The sequence below is a fragment of the Eucalyptus grandis genome, chromosome 11 (genome assembly GCF_016545825.1).
Source record: "Eucalyptus grandis isolate ANBG69807.140 chromosome 11, ASM1654582v1, whole genome shotgun sequence".
In the NCBI taxonomy this organism is placed as follows: Eukaryota; Viridiplantae; Streptophyta; class Magnoliopsida; order Myrtales; family Myrtaceae; genus Eucalyptus; species Eucalyptus grandis.
This window is the reverse complement of record NC_052622.1, coordinates 22,133,783-22,153,305: the sequence shown is the minus strand read 5'-3', so window position 1 is coordinate 22,153,305 and position 19,523 is coordinate 22,133,783. Positions and strand designations below refer to the sequence as shown.

At 37.5% G+C, this 19,523-nt stretch overlaps 2 protein-coding genes across 3 annotated transcripts; both read right to left on the bottom strand.

The window, feature by feature from the left end:
• Positions 1-1,908: 1,908 nt before the first annotated feature.
• On the bottom strand, positions 1,909-7,412 carry LOC104425614 (short integuments 2, mitochondrial). 2 transcript variants are annotated; one of them, XM_010038346.3, is made up of 8 exons: positions 7,068-7,410; positions 6,864-6,968; positions 6,665-6,742; positions 5,982-6,123; positions 5,665-5,735; positions 5,148-5,244; positions 4,090-4,304; positions 1,909-2,437 (listed from the first exon to the last, which is right to left on the bottom strand). In XM_010038346.3, exons 1-8 carry the CDS (start codon positions 7,251-7,253, stop codon positions 2,186-2,188), a joined length of 1,146 nt encoding a protein of 381 aa, XP_010036648.2. In that variant the 5' UTR covers positions 7,254-7,410; the 3' UTR covers positions 1,909-2,185. The 2 variants fall into 2 exon arrangements, with proteins under 2 accessions (XP_010036648.2, XP_010036650.2); XM_010038348.3 differs by lacking the exon at positions 6,864-6,968 and having other exon boundaries at positions 7,068-7,412.
• A 4,683-nt stretch (positions 7,413-12,095) lies between these two features.
• Positions 12,096-18,812, bottom strand: LOC108955995 (nuclear pore complex protein NUP93A-like). Its single transcript, XM_039305739.1, is given in 13 exon segments — positions 12,096-12,281; positions 13,133-13,247; positions 13,249-14,033; positions 14,102-14,188; positions 14,581-14,664; positions 14,763-14,816; positions 15,106-15,240; positions 15,346-15,441; positions 15,794-16,063; positions 16,162-16,251; positions 17,872-17,931; positions 18,535-18,601; positions 18,712-18,812. Coding segments are annotated over 13 exon segments (2,130 nt in total).
• Positions 18,813-19,523: the final 711 nt, after the last annotated feature.

Sequence of the window (19,523 nt, the reverse complement as noted above, 5' to 3'; positions counted from 1 at the left end):
ACGTTGTTTTCTGGGAGAACCAAAAGGAACTTCAGTTTCCATTCCCAAACTGTTAAAAAACAAAAATCGTTTTTTTGCTCTTTATTTCTCAGCCGATCTTTCTGGCGAGGTGGCACCTTAGATCTGTGCCAAGGTTTAATGTAAAAGGAAATAGGATCTTTATCTGAATACCGTCTGTCAACCAATTTTTGGAAATTCGGTTTCGATAATTGAACACCATTATAGGTGCATTTAACATGCATTTCTCTATTCCAATCTTTTAAGTCCTCAGACCACTCGGGAAATTGAAATAATAATATACGGGCTATATTTTTAGCTAGTATATATATATATATATATATGTATGTATGTATGTATGTATTTTAAAAGAATATAAATGTGATTCGTTAAGTTTTTATTTTGTAGTTCTTGAAAGAAGGTTATTCTTATTTAGATTTTTTAGAATCTTTTCTTCAGGCACCCACTTATAGTTGGATATTTAGGATACAAGTTTTTGCTACTCCAGAAGCGAGCACTGGGTTACATGGCTACATCTAATTTATTGCATGTAAATCAAAGATCGAAATGAATTGGAGTTAATCTAACTTGTTGAGACCTCTCGATCATACATGCAACCGTTGTCCGTGCTCTGTTTATCCCTTTTTTCCTTTCTTCCTCCTTTTTGTTTTTGCCGACTTTAGCTTTATGTTTCTCTCTCTCTCTCCTCTATCCCTTCACGATTTTCAGAGATGCACAAAAGAGAAGAGTTCATTATGCTTCTCTTTTATTCAAGTAGATGGGTTGAGGGACTGACGAAAGCATAACTTGGCTTTAAGTGATTACTTTGGTTTGGGGAAACAACAAAAACAGTCCATGTACCATTGCCCCAATTAAATTTTGGTCCATGCACATTATTTTATAACTTATTTCATCCACAAAACAAATCTTCAATCCAGATTTCAGGACAAGTTTGCCTCATATTCGCTCCGGAAGTTTGGTCAATCTTCACGCCTGCTGTTAAACATTCCGAATCCTCTCCATCCATGATTCATTGATTTGCATCTGAGGAACGTCGATATCCTGTGAAACAAATCTTATCACAGTCTCAAAGTGGTGCTATAAGTGCATTTCGGGCACAGTCTGTAATCTTTCGTACCCCATCTAGATAGATCACTGTAAGTAGGAAAATCATCAATGATACAAAGCACTGTGACATGTATCCATAAATCATGCTGTACAACATGACGGAAGGTCTCACGTCCCTCTTCTCATGTCTTTAACTCCATGATCGATGGTTGAAGGTAGACTCTATCTCTCTTCCAGGATCGGGTGACTCAGGAATCAATTATGAAAGCAAATTACACGATGACTTCACGCACTTCCAAAGCGGCAAATTATATGGAAAATCTGTAACCAACCACATGCCACATTGTAAACCTGAGGTTGCCATACGGATTAACACCATCAATCGCCAAGGTGAGTCTGACAATCCTTGGATCTGATGCGAACCAAGGAGACATTTATGGACATTACATCGTCTGCCATCATATTTCCTTTTACATGCCACCCCCACGTCTCATGCCGCATGTCTTGACGTGCACAACCGATGCAATCTCCATATAATTAAAAGTATCGCAACACTTTGGCCCAAATCGTCTTTCATTCACCGCATTTGTCCTTCCATCTAGAAAATGACTGGTTGGGCACTAATCCAAGTACTTCTCTTTCCAATACGAGGCAATCTGGCGGGCAAGCATGTATTTTTTCACAGGCAAGAGCCCCTTCATGAATCCGTTGAAAATGCCTGTAATTTCTGATTATTGTCCACAGAGATTCTTAGAACCGAAAAGTATGAAGGAAATGAATGCACAGGAATGCATAAATTCAAATGGATCCAACATAATATTTACCGGAGAATAACAAGAGGCAACAGAAAACAAAACCTTAATGTTTAAATAAGAAGACCAAAGGAATCAATGCTCAATTGGGTGTTCAGATTCAATTTACAGTTAGTGGATCTGTATACTAGACCTACGACAGGAAGAAACTGAACATCACTATTTCCATTTTGACTGGACAAAGGGACAACAATTAAGTAATTTTAGAGACCAACTATTACTCTTCCAGAGACCTACTTCACATTAGGTCACATTACACAGAAAATAAATCCGAATACAAATAAACTCCTGCAGATCCTAAGAACTTTTCATGATGTAGTATTGACTTCAGGGACGTCATCAAGGATGAAGGGACCAAGTTTGCCTGTTCTAAACAAAGTAAGGAACTTCTTGGCTACCATAATACGAGCTTCCGATGCCTTGTGGGGTATCCTCAGAGCCTTTTGCAGTGCCTCAAACTGCTGTTCGATGAGGCACTCCAAATCATTCTCATTTTCCACATTACCATCGAATTCAGACAAAGAAAAGTACAAGGCACGTTGGACTTCTGTCACCATATCCTGCAAGCAATGCATGACTATCCATGAGCAAATAGTAGTTAAGCAGCTATCACCCTAGTAGTTGCAACCAAAACAGATTCAACTTTTGATCATTGTAATCCATTAACTATAAGCTTCATTGTAAAGGCACCAATGAGGTGCAAACCCATACACAAAGCGAGCTGAAGCTCCAAAAAGATACCAGTTAGTAATTCAAAAGAAAGGAGCTCACTCCATCAAACAGACCAGTAACAGCAATTTTACAGGGCATGAAGTGCGGGGTTTAACTATGAAGAAACACCAGCTAACACTGTTTAAATGAACATTAAAGCAGTTTCAGAAATCATCAGTTGTGAATGGCTTCTAAAAACACAAACTCTTAGTATACAACCTTCTACCTTCGCAGTGTCACCCTCTTGACTATATCATAACCACCTTTTTTATTTTAGGGTTGAGTACAGATTTAGTCCTCTAAATTCCAACATTTGTGCAATTTGGTCCTCTAATTTTTATTTGTGCGACCAGGTCTTCTTTCTGGATTTGTGCAATATGGTCCTCTAATTTTTATTTTCTGCAATCAAATCCTCTAAGTTCCTTACTTTATGCAATCAAGTGTTTTGTTTACCCACTGTGACTAATACTTTCAAATCAGCATTCCCCCTTGTTTTTTCTGTTTACGTTCTGCTCATTTGGTGGCAAATTAGCATCACATATAATTTTCTGTCACTTATGCAATGCCACGTAATTAATTAAATTAAGTTAGACCGAAGGATTTGATTGCACGAATCTAGAAAATTAGAGGACCTGATTGCTCAAAATAGAAATTAGAAGACCAAATAGCACAAATCAAGAAAGTTAAGAGGACTTGATTGAACAAGATAATAATTAGAGGACCAATTTATACAAATACTAAAACTAAAAGGATTAAATCAATACTTAATCTTTGTAACGAATGAAATTACAGTAAATACATGTTTTCTCCACTATCTCAAACCATTGAAGCACCAAGTTCATATCTTCAAAGGCATTTTTCATTTCTAGACTACGCTGTCCTTTCCAATACTGTTTCCCACATGATATATATTAAAATGAAAATGGACTATGAACCGAGTCCCTTGTAATTTTTTTTGCAACATGGTCCGCTGACCAAAATTTCTAGCAATATAGTGGGCGAGATATTTTTCTATTTGATTCTTTGTATCAATTGAAGATGCTGCACAGAAACCACAGTCATACTAAATAAGAAGAGTCAATAAAATTCCAAAGCATAAAGCATAGTTTAAGATAGGGTCACATTGCAAAAAATCATCTCTTCTGATAGCTGCACAGATCTGCTTTTACTTTAATCTAAAGGCGGAACACATCACACCTGAAACCCAGTCAAAACTCCAAGTTTGAAGTGCATATTGAGTCAAGTGGATCACAATTTTCAAGGCAAGTTGTAGCTATCATCAACAGGAAGAATTAAGCTGGTGGCTTTCAATGACATGGACTGCTAACGAATTTCAGATCATTATCATGAGAACGTATGGAAGACTATAAATGAATTTAGTATCTAAGTACCCAAGACCACAACTTCCAGGTGCATACAATCGCTTACCAACAAATACTGTAAGTTTATCATGATGCATTATAAACCTCACATATAGGCACATATTGTACATAAAAAGTACCTCTATATACAGGACATCAGAGACATTAGGTGGCTTCTTCTTTGGCCGAAGATCTTTAAGGTTGTAATCATGCTTTTCTTCTGGTTCATATCGAATACCCTCCATTCTTCTGTTATTTGAATGCTTCCAGTGAAGGGGGGTGCCTCTTGTATTTAATACTGCCAACAAGTACTGAGCAATGCGCTCTTCACCAACCACTGAGTCTTTGACAGACCCTGCAGGTACATTTAATATGTAAGTTATATTATAAAGAAGATACAAGATGGACTGATACTAAGCTATATCTCCAGGCATAGGGGGTGTGAAAAGAGGGCAAAACTGAAGCAGGAAACAGTGAACAACTCACCAATCAAGAAAATGCAAATTCCACCAACAAGGGTAAAATTTAACCAAATAGAGGAGGGAAGCAATATATATAAGATATACTTCTGTTTACCAATCAAAAGAAAAACATGAAACAAGTACCTGATGGATTATACTTCTCCCTCATCAAGCAATGTGGTTGTCTAGTCAAATCATATTGAGACTGCACTATGTAAAGCTAAAGAACAAAAGACAACTTCCAATGCCCCAAGCTCTGCTTAATAAAGTCATCATAGCATATTCTAGGATGAGATTCATCTACCTACCATTTCTATAACCAAAATGACAGTCAGGACTGGGTTACCTAATGATGAAACTGGGTTCAAGTCTTGTATAATTCAGCCACCTTTGATACTTAAAGAGGAATGCGTGAAACATTCTAACATACACTAATTTCCCTACATTTATAAGCTGGAAAATTATAGAATCTCTTTTCGATAATGGTGAACGATTTTTCACAAAGCTCTGCCAGGTCACAACATCTAGAAGTTGATGGCCAACGTCCAATCCTTTTCCCCTAGTGTGCACTCCACTATGGCAGACTAAGTTGAATAGAAGTAGCAGAGAGATGCCCAAATCACAAGTTACAAGTTTATTAGTTTAGAAAATAACTGCCTGCAGCAAAATGAATTAAGCAGATGATCACATTATAGAAGGTATAGAGTGCAAAAACACAAACAGAAACAATAGCCAACCTGCAAGAGCTAGCTTCAATCCTGTCTCTATGTCTGGGATACTAGGAACTAATACACCAGGAGTGTCAAGAACATAGATACTTGGATGATGAGCGATCTGCACATCACAGTCCAAAGTCAGAAAAGATTAAAATATATACAACTATATTAAGTAAGAGAACATTGGATAAATTGGAAAGCTTTATGATTAGGTCTATCTATAATGAGAAAAGAAGGATAGGAAAGGATGTTAACAGATGGCAAGAAAGTTCATCTTTGATTGTAATCAAGCACATATAAAAGCAAGAGTCTCTGAGGATAAATTATAAAAGTTTGCCAATGTCTTTTCACTGCATGTTAATACAAAAGCAGTCAATCAATAAAGCCAAGATCATGCATCTATCAAGCAGTCAATCAACAAAGCCAAGATCATGCATCTATCAATCTAGAGAGTTCTGAGTTCATGCACAAAATTGCAAAGTCAGACTGCTTGAGAGAATGCCGCCATAATTTTTATAACAGCGGAAGAAAATTTGACCTTGAAACCAGCAATATCTTGCGTAACACCAGGCAAGGGGCCCACTGTTGCTCTCTTGATCTTCTCCTGCACTAAGAAAAACTCAAAGCCACCATCATAAAGCAATAGAAAATAAAGCAAAGTTACCAGGTAACATTATGATATATCCATGGTACTTGATTAAGCCTCAACCTCACTATACTTAGTTGTTAAGAAAATTGTATTGCACCATCAAATTATCGGGTGTGGAGTATCTTTCTACACAGATGAGGTCAACTGCCAAAGAGGAGGTTTGTATCTCTTACCAATACACATTGCGAGGAAGAGGAAACTCTTACCAGGAAAATGAGAGGATGCAATTCGATGAATTGAATTAATTAGAGCTGATTTGCCCACATTAGGAACGCCAACCACCATGACTAGGAGAGTAGGTTCCCTTGAAATCACTTCCTTCAATTTGACCTCCACAAGATCCAGAAGCTACGGAAAAGAATTACAAATATCCAAGGCGTCAAATCTCCAAGAAGAGAAAAGGCACAATCGTGTAGTTACTGCATTGACGTAAGCAGCATTCCCCTACAGTAAGACATATAATACAAAGTGTCTTGCAGCAATTACTAAGAAGGGTTAGCAAAATGCAGGTCAAAAGCAGCTAAGAGAAAAAGACGCCTAGCAACAACAGAAGCAAATCTTCATAGGTAAAATCCAGTCGCAGCTTTCAAACCTCAAAGGCTAAAGCAAATTTAACACTGCCACATTGGACAAGAATGCGAAACTCCAGTAGTTGGTCTCAGCCTATGGCCAAGCAGATTGATTCTTGAAACCCGGGCGAAGGCTTTATGCAACAGAGTAAATCAACTACCAAAGTGAATTCTTGCTTTCTCGACCAACATCTATCTTATGCTTTACGAAATTAAGAGGGCCCCCAAAACTTCTATGAGGACATCCCTCAACGTTCTTGACAAGCAGATGCACTCATTAAAAAGTGCCGGTATCAAAAAGCAAACGCATTTCGACGGACCTTCTTAACAGAGCTCTTGCTATGGGCATTTATGGGGAGGCAGTCCTGATTGCGAGAGTCGAAGTAGTGAGTCCATTTCTGCACGGAAAACACAGAAGGGCGAGAACCCGAATGATCAGTTGCCACGAAAGACATGATCGAGGGAATCGTTACGGAAGTGGGAAAAGCAGAGAAAAGCGAAAGTTGGGATTTTTTTTACGTGCATGACGTTGGGGTTGGCCAAATCCTTCTTGTTCAGCGCGATCACCCGCCTCTTCTTGGAGAGGTGAGGCTGCAAGTCCGCGTTCACCGACGACAGCGGAATCTGATCGAAGACAAGCGAGGCGAATCACCAATTCCGTGCACACAGAATATCGGAATTCAAACAAAGAAAAAGAACAAGAAGAAGAGACAGAGTACGGACGCGGGAGTCGCGGACTTCGATGACGAGGTCGGAGACTTTGAGGCGGTCGCGGATGGCGCGGGTGGCCGCGGCCATGTGGCCGGGGAACCAGTTGATGGCGCCGCCGCTGCTGTTGAAGCCCATCTCCCCCAGCGCCTTCTTCACCGCCGCCTTCGTAGCACTGCTGCTGCTCCTCCCGATGGCCATCTCTCTCTCTCTTTCTCTGCTTCAATTCGCCGGACCGACACCTTCATCAGCGGGAGCTGACGACGACCATGGTCGCCGGTGCAATGGCTGAAGGAACGCTAACTAGGCGACGAGGGCACTTCAGGTCTGATGAGTCGACTGATTCCGGTCGGACCCAGAGTGAGCGAATTGGACCGGTTTTAGGCCGTTGATCTCAACCGCGGACTCTCTTGTAAACCTTAGTTAGCAGTAGGGCTGTGCATCGGAAACCGCATGAACCGGAACTGGACCGGACCGAACCGCCAATTTTGGGCGGTTCACGATGATCCAGATCAACTCCGGTTCCTAATTGAAATAATGATTGGTCCGGTTTAGATTTCAAGTAGGAAGCTGACCGACTGGATCGAATCAAAAAATTTTTATATATAATTTATATTCATATAATATATAAACACATATTAATATGAAACTTATTGCAATAAAAATTGTAATTTATGTAACAACCTCTTATGTGGCCAAGAGACCATTAAAACTCTTGCTGTTATTCTTTATTTATAGAAAAACTCTCCTCATGCTCACACCCTCTCTCTTGCTCCCCTCACTTGCAAACGACAAGGCACTTCAAGCCTTAAAAAGTCTCATATCAACTAAACATTCAAAGTATAGAAGAGAAATTATTTATAAAACATAAGCCAAGCACAACCTTTAATCACGTTGTTCATGAGTTTTATGCTTAAAATTAAGCATGAAACACATAAACTATTATTGATATTCACACAAGTGAAGTTTGAATATTTTGCACGTGAAACATGTGTGAGTAGTTTTATTAGATTGCTTGGAAACCGAATTTGATTTATCGGTCCGAAGCATGATTATTCTTTAGTGAATAGTCATTATTTAGTAAAAAAGAAAGTGCCAATTCTTTTGGATCGGACCGGACCGGAACCGATGGTCCAGTCCGGTCCACGGTTCCCCCAAAATTGGGAATCGATTCTCCCGGTCCGGTTCCCGGTTCCACCTTAGAACCGGACCGAACCCGGAACCGATCACCCCTAGTCAGCAGCCTACGTAGTTCCATCGTCGAAGTAAGGATAAAGTGTATTAAAAGTTCTCACACTTGTCATTAAATTGTAATTGCGTCTTAAAAATTCTAAAAAGTGTGAGTCATAAAAGTTCTACAATTGATGCAATCAAGTCATTCCGTTAACTTTGTCTAATTTAACTAATAAAAAATGCTGACATGACATAGCTAAAATTATGTCATTTTGGGCCAAATCTATTTTTTTTTTTAATACAAATTTTATTTAAGTTATGCTAAAATGAGAAAAATTAAAATAAAAAAAGGAAAGACAGAAAAATTAGGATAGGGCCTGTAGGCCCTTGGCGAGGGTCCTGAGCCCCTAACCGAGGCCCATCGTCCCTGGCCAACCATTCCTTCACCTTCAACGGCCCTTTGTAGAGATTGTGGGGCAACGGAGGTAAGGGTTGCAAGCCCTGACCTGCTTTTTTTTGCTCTTTTTTGTATTTTTTTAATTTTTATTTTTTAATATTAATTTAAGTAAAAGTTTCTATTAAAAAAAAAATTCTGATCAAATGACATTGTTTTAGTGTTATGTTTTATTTTTTAATCATGTCATCGTCACAGAGAAAAAAATAGTAATAATAATAATAAATAATATTAACATTTTTCATTTGTTAATTTGAACGGAGCTAACTAAATAATTTAATTGTACTAATTTGATCAATTTAATACTTAATTACACTTCTTAAAATTTTTAAGACTCGATTGTATTTTTCATAACAAGTTTTAACACTTTCGGTGAACTTATCTCATTAAATTATTAATATTACATAAAAACAATAATCACTTCATTGAAAATGAATTTTTAATGAGTAATGGCAGACGTTTGTAAAGTAAAATTAGAAAAATCTCTCAACTTCACTATTGTTGATTCATTAAAAATAAATAATGCGATAAGTATTTTCCTAGAAACTACCATTTATATCACTTGAGATGATTAGTTGATAAAAAGTGTTTTCATTATTATTAATAACAATATAATTTAAATATTATTGTAGACAATGAAAATATTTTTCGTATATTTATTTTAATATTAATATAATAATATAAGTGATTATTTTTAAGAAAATATTTTCCAACCCATTTATTTTTACGAAACAAAGAAGTCTAATATACTACTTAGTTTTGTACTATGTAGAAGAAAAGGGCAATATTAGTTTTGTACTATGTACAAGAAAAGGGCAATATTCCAATTCAACTGATTGCCCTCTTGATTGCGACAAAAATCTTAAAAGCAGTCGCTAGTAAACACATTGCTTCGTAATCGATATGTTCGTACTCTCATGGTCCATTTGGATTGACCTCTTATGTTTTATTTTTCTTGATCAAAAATTTTCAAACATTTAAAATTCTCACAAAATGCAAATGTTAATATGTAGATTCACATATAGTTCTTTAAAAGAGAAAATGACACAAACCATCCCTAAATTTTAACTAAACGTGAAATGTGATTCATAAATTAATAATTTATTCAATATGATCCATGGATTTTAACTTAATATGCAACATGATCTATAAACTTATAATCCATTGGCTTTTGATACATATTCAATGTAATCTATCAACTTCTAATCCATCATTGTCGACCACTAGGCAAGGGTTGTGGAACCTCGCTAGTCCAAAGCAAGGTCAAACAGTGGCCAGCCCGCATGGACCTTAGAAGAAAAATTAATAAAATGATAATAAATTCAGAAATCTTTTTAAAAATTATAAAATTTATCAACATCATTTATAGCATGTAAGACAACCAATTTCCACATCACTCATTTGGCAAAACGTAAAAACATTTAAAACTCAATTAGTAAAATTAAAATATTTAAGACTGAAATTTTTGAGCAATTTTCCCCTTTATTCACACGTAGCATTGTGATAAGAGATATACAGTTCTTCTCCAAGCATGAGCCTCAATTACATTCATCTTTGCCTCCTGATTTTCCATTTTTTCACACATATAACCGACGCTTTTTACCATCTCCCAGTCCATAGACAAGAACTCAACACATTATGACTCCAGAAACTTCAACATATTCAAATTGAAACGTAAATTAACAGTTATAGCCAAAACAAAAGGAAAATAAGAGAAAAATGAACAGATCGTTGATAGAGCTTTCCGGTCATTACCCTCAAAAAACAAAACAAAAAATGATAGAAGATTTTAAAGTCCATATCCCATCGTCGCTTACTAGCTCAAAGACCTGCTAAGAACACTCCCTCCCAGTTCTGAGGAAAAAGATGAAAAGAACACTATCGGAAGATGGTATAGAAACTCATAGTAGCTGGCTTTCATCTCAGGAAGTGTCACAATGAATGAAACACGCGCACAGAGACTCCAGCTGACCATTTCTTCAAAATTACAAGCTAACATACATCAGCTTCCTATCTGACATTTAAGATTAAAATCGATGGCTGTGATAACGATTAAGTAATCACTTCATAATCAACAGGCACCTCAAAAACTAGTGAACCTCCATCCTAATACGTATTAAAAGTTCCTCAAGACATAAATTTTGTTCATCATGGAATGAAGATATGCAAAGTCAAAAAAGTAACCTCTTCGGATCTGGTATTACACCATTTCTACTTTTCACTCTTGCTAGGCATATTGCAGACCAAGGAAGAGGGGCATATCATCACAGCAGTTTCCAGCATTTGAAACAACCATCAGCTTTGCTGCCCACTTGAGAATGTAAATACACCCCCATGTTGACTAACTTTTTCTTACAATGGTGGTGCTTATGTTAAAGACCCATCATGTACAATAAAAACTAGCCCACGCAAAAAGCAACCTGCCCATTAGAGGACAAGTAGGAACTGAGAGACTGCCACCTTGGATTCACAAGCTTCGGGCAACCTTCTCATAAATATCACGTGGCCAACTCCACTTCAAATTGTTGGCAAAAAAATTTGCGATCTGCAGATGCAAAGAAGAGCATCAAGTGAGCATCCAAAAAAAAAAGGAGCATAAATGTTGACTTTCAGTTGATTTTTTCCATCAAACAAACACAACATATGAAGATATCCCAAAGTGTCTAGGATTTACAATAGTCTGCTTTGGAGCACACAAAAAACTGAACTGTTCAAAAATTCAAATGCCCACTTGCCTTGGCTTTTAGAGCACGAAGTGATCCATCGGAATCAGGCACATTATCCATACAACTAAGAGCAACCTTTAGGATGTCAGGAACACAGGCTTGGACATATGGGGATAAGTTCTGCAATACATCTGCCGTAACATCTGGTGTTCGTGGATCCAATGGAAGGAATGGAAGTTTGGCAACCTCCCTCAAAGCATCCAGATAATGACCTGCTCTTGCCAATTTGTATATCGACAATATCGCCTCAAGCTGTCTTAACACTGTTTGTTGCTCCATAACACTCTCTCTCTCCTGAGGACTGCAGGAATTATGCAACTGAGAAGTAAATGTCTAACCATGGAACAAAAAAATGGCGACAATTAACTTCATAAATGATTAATATAGTTGAAAAGCCCCAAGGCCTCCCACACCTTTGTGTCCACAGTAAGAGTAAACGAATAATTTATTTCTAGTCACAAAGCACAACCTCAGTGTGCCCTAATTGAAGCAAGCGATTTGAATTATGCAATTATATGGCAGCGGGTAAGAAAATATTTAGAATAGGAAATCTAAATGATGGACCAATTTTCCAGTTTCATCATGCTGCAGCAATAAATGATGCAGCATGACAGAAGCTTTAAAAAGAATAAAAATAGTCCACCCAATAAGAAACTGCTACTTAGAAGACAGACAGCAGCTACCAAGGGATTACCTGATTTCAGGACTATATTTGTAGGTCTCCAAAATCTCATTTCCAGAATGAACCAAGCCAGCTGTCTGGCTCTCACCATCCAACCGTCCACGTGAAAGAGCACATATTGAGTCTGAAAGGCATTTATTAATGGTGTCCAGGGCCATTGAGAACGCCCCAATTCTCTTCAGAATCTCTATTGACTGATTTAATGAAAGGAAATCATAAGTAAAGGAAAGAATAAGCAAAGGAAAAGGGTATTAAGACCACACTAGATTCAATCCTGTCCCAAGATGAAATATCCATTAAAATTCTAGATTTAGCAATGCGGGATGATATAAATGGAATGGTATTGAAGATGAAAATTTAGATGTCATTGAAAAGCTGCACATAAAGAGTGAACTAAAGTAGTTAGGAAACCGAGCAAGCAATAGTAAATAGGAAAATGAACTATGGCTAATTTATTCACACAAACGAAATGATCTCCCTCCCTCCCTCCCTCTCTCTAGCTTCTCCATACATATATTTCTCAATATCACAACATATTTACTTTTGTTAATGAAAAACACAATGATCAGCAGAACATGAATCACCTCGAAAAAGAGATTTTATGAACCAAACACAGTCAATCAAAGTACTTTGGCTCTCAAAGGTTCATTGAAAACTTATTTCACTTGTGACTCCATAAAAGCAATAGGAGAAAGGGCAAATTCCATCAGCAGTCACTGAACTTGAGTGGATTATGATTTCAGTTACTGAACTTTAGTTTTGATCATCTCATGTTGAAAAATTTTATTTCTTTACAATTTATGCACTTTGACCAAATTCCAGTCAATTTTCAAGCAAAGTACCGATGTGGTATACACATGGCCACATGGCCAACATGTCAGCAATTGGCTGGCAAATTGACCAAATTCTAGTCATAGCTGAATCAATTGCCACTAAATGAAAGTAATTGGGCAATTGAAGTCAAAGTTCAGTGATATGATTGGAACACCACAGTCCAATATTAAGTAAATTTTACAAAAGGAGGAAAACAGGAGAAAGACCATACTTTGTCATATATCCCAGCTTCCAAGCACTGCCGAGCAGCTTCAAGCAGAAATTGTTGTCTTGTTTTTACATCCGGTATAAACCTTGTCAATTCACCTTCTTCCCTGAACCTCTTGAACCAAGTAAAAGTAAATCCCACCATCTCGCAATAACAGCTCCATGAGGAGTTGTTTCAGCATCAAACTTCTCTGTCTCTGCTGATCCGCATTTGCCCTTCCAGTCCAAGATAGTCGTCCACCACCCACTGCAGCAGCAGCCTGTGCATAATATTCCAATGCCATTGAAAGATCTCCAAGATATAAATATGAAGATCCGTACTGTTGAATCATGCTAGATGCTTCTGCATAAGCATCCATTACACCAAACTTTGATCCTGCCCCTGTACCTTCCTTAAGGACACCATGGTCAGCAAGCACGATAGCTATGTGAGTGGCATCAATGTTGTACCCTTCATCGCCTGCTTCTTTAGACAAATAGAGGATAGCTGGGAGAAACTGGACGCTTAGGAGCAGAATATATGGATACACAAGAGGGTCCTTCCCATTTTTGGTATAGCATGATGCTGCAAACTTATTTAGGTAAGCCTGCAAATCCTCTAAACTATAGGGGACTGAACTCTCACTTAGAATAGCAGATGAACCTCCGAGAGGGAACTCCCTGATGGCTGACAATTTAAACCACAAGAAATCCTCTATGGTGGTGAAAAGTGCCGATAGATCTCTCAGCAGCCTTTCAACAAGCCTTCGAGAACCAGATATCATGGCATATAGTAACAACCTTTTCTTATCATATGCAGCTCGACCCACCCGATCACCCATTCTTAACAACTTTTCACATTCTTCTGAAGCAGTTGCAGCTGTCTCAGCAGAAACCATACCTCCAGTATTTATCCATTCTGTGAGCTGCCAATAACAAATAACTATTAGGGAAGAACAACAATCAGTACATTAACGCAGTAAACAAATAGTACCAGAGGTGCAAACTGATGTGCACTACGGGATGACAAGGCAACATCTCTTGCTTCATTGTAATACCCAGTTCTCAGGCAAAAGTATATCTGTTGAAACAAGACATGTGTAAAATAAGTCAGCTACAGGCATAGGAGTTCCGTGACTTATAAAGCAACTGCAGTTAGCAATATCCCAAGAAAATAGGGCAGCCCAAAATACCCTCTTAACTTAAAGAACAATACAATATACTTCTTATCATAAATATTTTTCTTCTTGTAATAGTTCATATTCAGTAAGATGGGATAGCTGAAACATAAGTCACTGTCGTCTCAACCAAAAGACTCCAAATCTTAAGAGTAAAACATCAGCAGTTTTTATTTACAGCAGCATCCCAGTGAAAATGAGGATTTCACATGAATAGACCAAATTTCTACGTTCTTATGGTATTGACTTCGCCACCAAAATAGAAAATGGAATAGAAAAAGGAAGCATTCATAACCTGCTGCCACGTGGTGTCAACAGGTGGCTGCCTTCGAGCATCACCAACATCGAAGTCGAGAACACCATAATCACGCAAACGAATCTGCAACATGAGAATTAAGGATAATCAAAGATCTAACGCAAAATAAAGCATTAAAAATGTGGTACTACAGCTAATTGAATAATAAAAAGAGAACGGACCCGAAGGAAGGCACGAATCCTTTGCAAATTCCCAACACCACCACCAAGAGCAGCCTAGAAATAGCAGAAGGACAAAATCATGAGCACTAAACTCAGTATATACATTTTAGTATGTTAAATGCCTTGAAATCTGTTAGAGACAAGCTGGACAAAGAGAGCTCCAGCTCCTTGAATACTGCTTCAAAAAGGTCAAGTTTAATTACTATATGATGCAAGTAAGAAATATCTCCAAATATGACCGAAGCAGCAATTTTACTTTAGTCTAAACATAAGCAAGAAGCTTTAGCCATAGAAGTTTTATGGAACCAAAATGTCAAGAAAGGTAAAAATAACAACTTCATACTTGTGCAGGATGACTTTGTATCATGTCCATAATGTACTTCTCATGCCCCCACTCAAGGTGCCGCCTTGCACCAATTACCAATGACATCTTCTTTGAAACATTCCACCGAACAACTGAATCCTCATCCATAAGCGCCTAGCAAATTATTGCACAAACATATTTTATCTCTATGGCATAAGAAGAAAAAGGGAGCTATGGGATGGCATGGAGAATTAGCTAAGAATATATATAGAGCCACACCTGAATGAGATGCCATATTTTCTGCATACTGACTGATTTTCCCCCAGACGTATTAATAGCCAAACTTTCATAAGCACCCTTGAAAGCAGTAGCAGGCTGAAATTCGAACAATAACAGAAACAGATTATGCCCATATCATGCAAAAGTCAAATAGATTTAGTGAAACGATACAAATGTATACACTGCATCATAAATCTAACAAACGCACTCATGAAACAACCATCAGAAGGCAGAGAACAAGAAGTACAAATAATGATAATGGTAAGTTTCTCGAATACATATGCTGACAGTGCCAGCTGGCAGGCAAATAACAATAAACTGTGATTAAGATATGCTTCTATGTTAAAATCTTAGAACTGCCCCAGCACAAATTCGATGCCTAGTAAACAAAAAGATGTAATGAGCGGCAATAACTATTAAAGATAAATAAAAACCAGATTTCCATTACTTTAAATGGCAAGCCATGCTCTCTGGCACTGTTAAGGTCCTTCACAACACCACCATAGACAGAAGCTTTTTTCTCAAGAATCGACTTGTTTGCTACAGCTACAATCTCCATGCCTGAAGGACCAGATGAAACTTGAGGACTTGAAACTGTTGAGGCTATTTGGGGGAGACGAGTGCCTCCATAGCCTGAATCAACAATGTTAGTCTTGGGTAATAATGATATCCGGCTTAAGCTCTGAAGAAAGTCACGCTTTTCCTTTTGCCAATCATCCTGTCAGCCACAACAGCAAAGCACCCATTAGAAGCCAGGGCTGGAAAAAGTGGAGATAGCAATTTGAAGTATTCTATAATTGAGTTACAAGTTACAACCTCCAATACTTTCAGCATATAATCATTAAAACTTCTAACATTGTCCTTCTGTGCTTCCTGAATAGCTGAGACCATTGCTATTTCATGAACCTACATTAAGAAGCAGCAAATAATTCATCTCATCATTGGTACATAACCATAAATTCCATAAAGCAAGAGAAACAAATCATGGAACCTTATATTACCAACCATGTATTTAGGAAATATGACTAAAAATATCGGAAATATAGATGGACATGCACAGTTCCACGAAAAAATTAAAGGAGAGAACATTTACATATATGCATGTTGAGAGGGGAACAACTATTGAATGGGAAAAAGCTAGTAGATGAAAAGGCAGATCAGAAGCCAGAAGGCATGGAACTGTTTGTGATACTGACTCCAAGGCTGCAGGTAACCCATTGGAGAGGAGCATTCAACAACAAACAATGATGTATTTGGATTGCACGATCAGTTCAGAGAGGGACTGACAAATGCAACACCCACCCCAAAAAAAGAAGCATGACAGGATAGAAAAATGCTTAGGAATGCTTGTGAAACAAATATAAAACAGATGTACTCATTTGAGTTTGCTAGCATGAATCTAGTCAAGGGATCATGCTAACAACTATGAAAAACACAACTCTAAAGACCTAAAAAAGTTGCCCATATTCAGGAAATGAAGACAAAAACATCAACAACAAAGAATAGCACAGGAATAAATCAAAAAGCAGAAACAACACATACTACACAAAAAATTGTAGCACAAACTTAAAGAGGCCCATCTACATCATTTTTACAAATATATGCATGTTAACATCCACTCCCCAGAAGAAAAAAAGGGAAATCATATTTTTACACCAGAAATGACATTACAGAAGAGTCTGAGGAAAAACTAGAAGCATTTTAAAAAGATGCCATTAGTTGAAGAAATATATTTGCAAACCTAGTAAAGAAGACCTATAGCAGCATTCTTGGGCAATCTTTGCATTTGACTATTTTAAAGTAAGATTTGAGAAATCATATCGACCTTCTTGAGGCCAGCAAAACAATACACTGATTATTCTAACCCTAAAAAAACTATCTTTCTTATTCATCATGTACTAAAAACAACAAAAGCTTCAGATTGAAGCAAGAAAAGCCAAAAGCAAACAACACCTCACAGGACAAGCAAATGTCAATTCAGAAAACATACCATTAGTATGTTATAGGAGGCAGTTATATCCAACAAAAGAAGAGAGAAAGAAGAGCAGAAAGGAATTTCATAATACAACACATCTTCATCAACTCCACCCTTTCCTAAATACTATCTAGACCAAGTTTAGATAAAAGCATTAGCTTCTCACCCTCTCACTAAGGATAGACCAAGCACTAAAACAAAGGGCATATAAAGTGAGAAAGTGACACATTTAAAAATCCCAATATCCTGTTCAACTATAATTGTACAAGAAAAGGTTAAATCAATATCTTAATGGGGAAAAAATGTCAATAGGGGAAAAAATGTCAATACCTTGCCTGAACCTTTGAAAATTATGCTCTTGTCATCAAATCTATTTGGTTGCAGAAATCAAAATTCATGATATGCATCTTTCAGTCCTCGAGAAGAAAAATAAATGCAACAACAACAGAAAACAGTCCCACATGCCTATATAAACAAGGTGCAGATGACATACCAAAACGACAGACAAACAGCACCAAAAGAACCATAAAAAATTGAAGAATAGAAAGTACCTGCTGCAAATAATCCTCAACAGTTGTCGCCTCAGCAGGGAACACGTCCTCGAATGTAGTCTACAAACAGAAAATTCATTAGAAGAATGTCCTACACTGCAGGTTATGGCAATGAAAATCCTCACATTAAAAATTGTTGAACAACATGTTGAGATAAGTACGTTGTGAGCCCGTTACACAATCCTTTAAGATGGTATCAGAGCTAGATGTCTCAAGTTCAGATCAATAGTTCAAACTGATACACTCCTTGATATTACTCTGTCAAGTTGTTTAAATTAAATTTAGTTTCCAAATGTCACTGCCTCTGTGGTTGCATTAACATCTTGTGTTTCCCATGTAAGGACTGATTTACACACAGGAAGGAGTGTCAGAAATATCCTAGATATAAATTGTGGTTGCATTTCCTGACACTAAATCTTTAAGGAAGAAACAAATGTCCAATGATAACAATCTGCACTGAAGTCACGTTTGAAATTTTAATTGACTTTCAAGACACCCATAAACAACCCTACCCTAGCTAGACGAGTCTCCACCAACCAAAAAGATCAATACAATTACTACAAGATTGCCGAAAGTAGATTGATCATGCCAAAGTCAAAATGTAAAAATATACAAGGGGCAATGTGTTTTTAGTATGTTGAACAAATCGAAATATTAGGTTACCTTCAGCTCAAAGGACTTCAGATCTCGTGCAAGCTGTTCGGCATTTATCCCTTCACGTGCAAGAAGCCTGAAAACAACACAATTATAAAGATGCATTCACCCAACATAATTGCCATGTAGTCAGGCTTGACACAATGAGGATAAGTGAAAGCAATGAATTGCAGACAGATACAAGACCTGGTGGCTGCAATAGATTGAGATGGAGCTTCAGTCCTTAGAGTCTTTGACTTGAGCTTCTTGGATAATGCTTCCAACTGATCAAGGTTCCTCTGAGACATACATAAATAGCCAACACAAAATCACTATTAGATGACGAGCATGCTCTTCATGATTAACCCAGCATGCATACTTAAATTTAGTATAGTGTTGACCAAAAGCAAAATGGCAAATGCAAGTTTTTTAGCTAATCAGCTTCAAGAGTTCCATATGATGACATGAGATAGAGATGTGTGAAAAGTTCAAATTAACAAAGAGACAATGACATGACTAACATAAGTGTGGTGGAAACTGCAACCATATTTGATTGTGTGAGGTTAGGCAATTATCATGAGCTACTGAAATTGGTGACTGCAATAAGCGGTTGCATTCACAGAGGTTGCATGCATGGCCTTAATGGCATGACACCATCTAACAACCAATAATAAAATGGAAAAGCAGTTGGAGTAGTGTCTTGGCAGCAAACCAGTTAGAGATCACAGCAGGGAACCAGAGTCATAGGACCAAACTAGCAACTTAAGTAGCAAGAGAGAATGGAGATTTCACCGGGAAAAGAATCTGTCAACAAGATTTCTCTTCATATACCTAATTGAAGAACTGGGTTTTATCTTTCCTTTCCTTTTCTTTTGCCAACAAATAATTGTCTTGGCACGACTTATCTGGCTAGCTGATTCAAACCATTAGATACTATAACTTTTTCCCCCAAAAATATCTGGAGGAAATAATTCTCGCAGCAGCAGAAAGCAAAACCCATGACATTAATCTGAAGATAG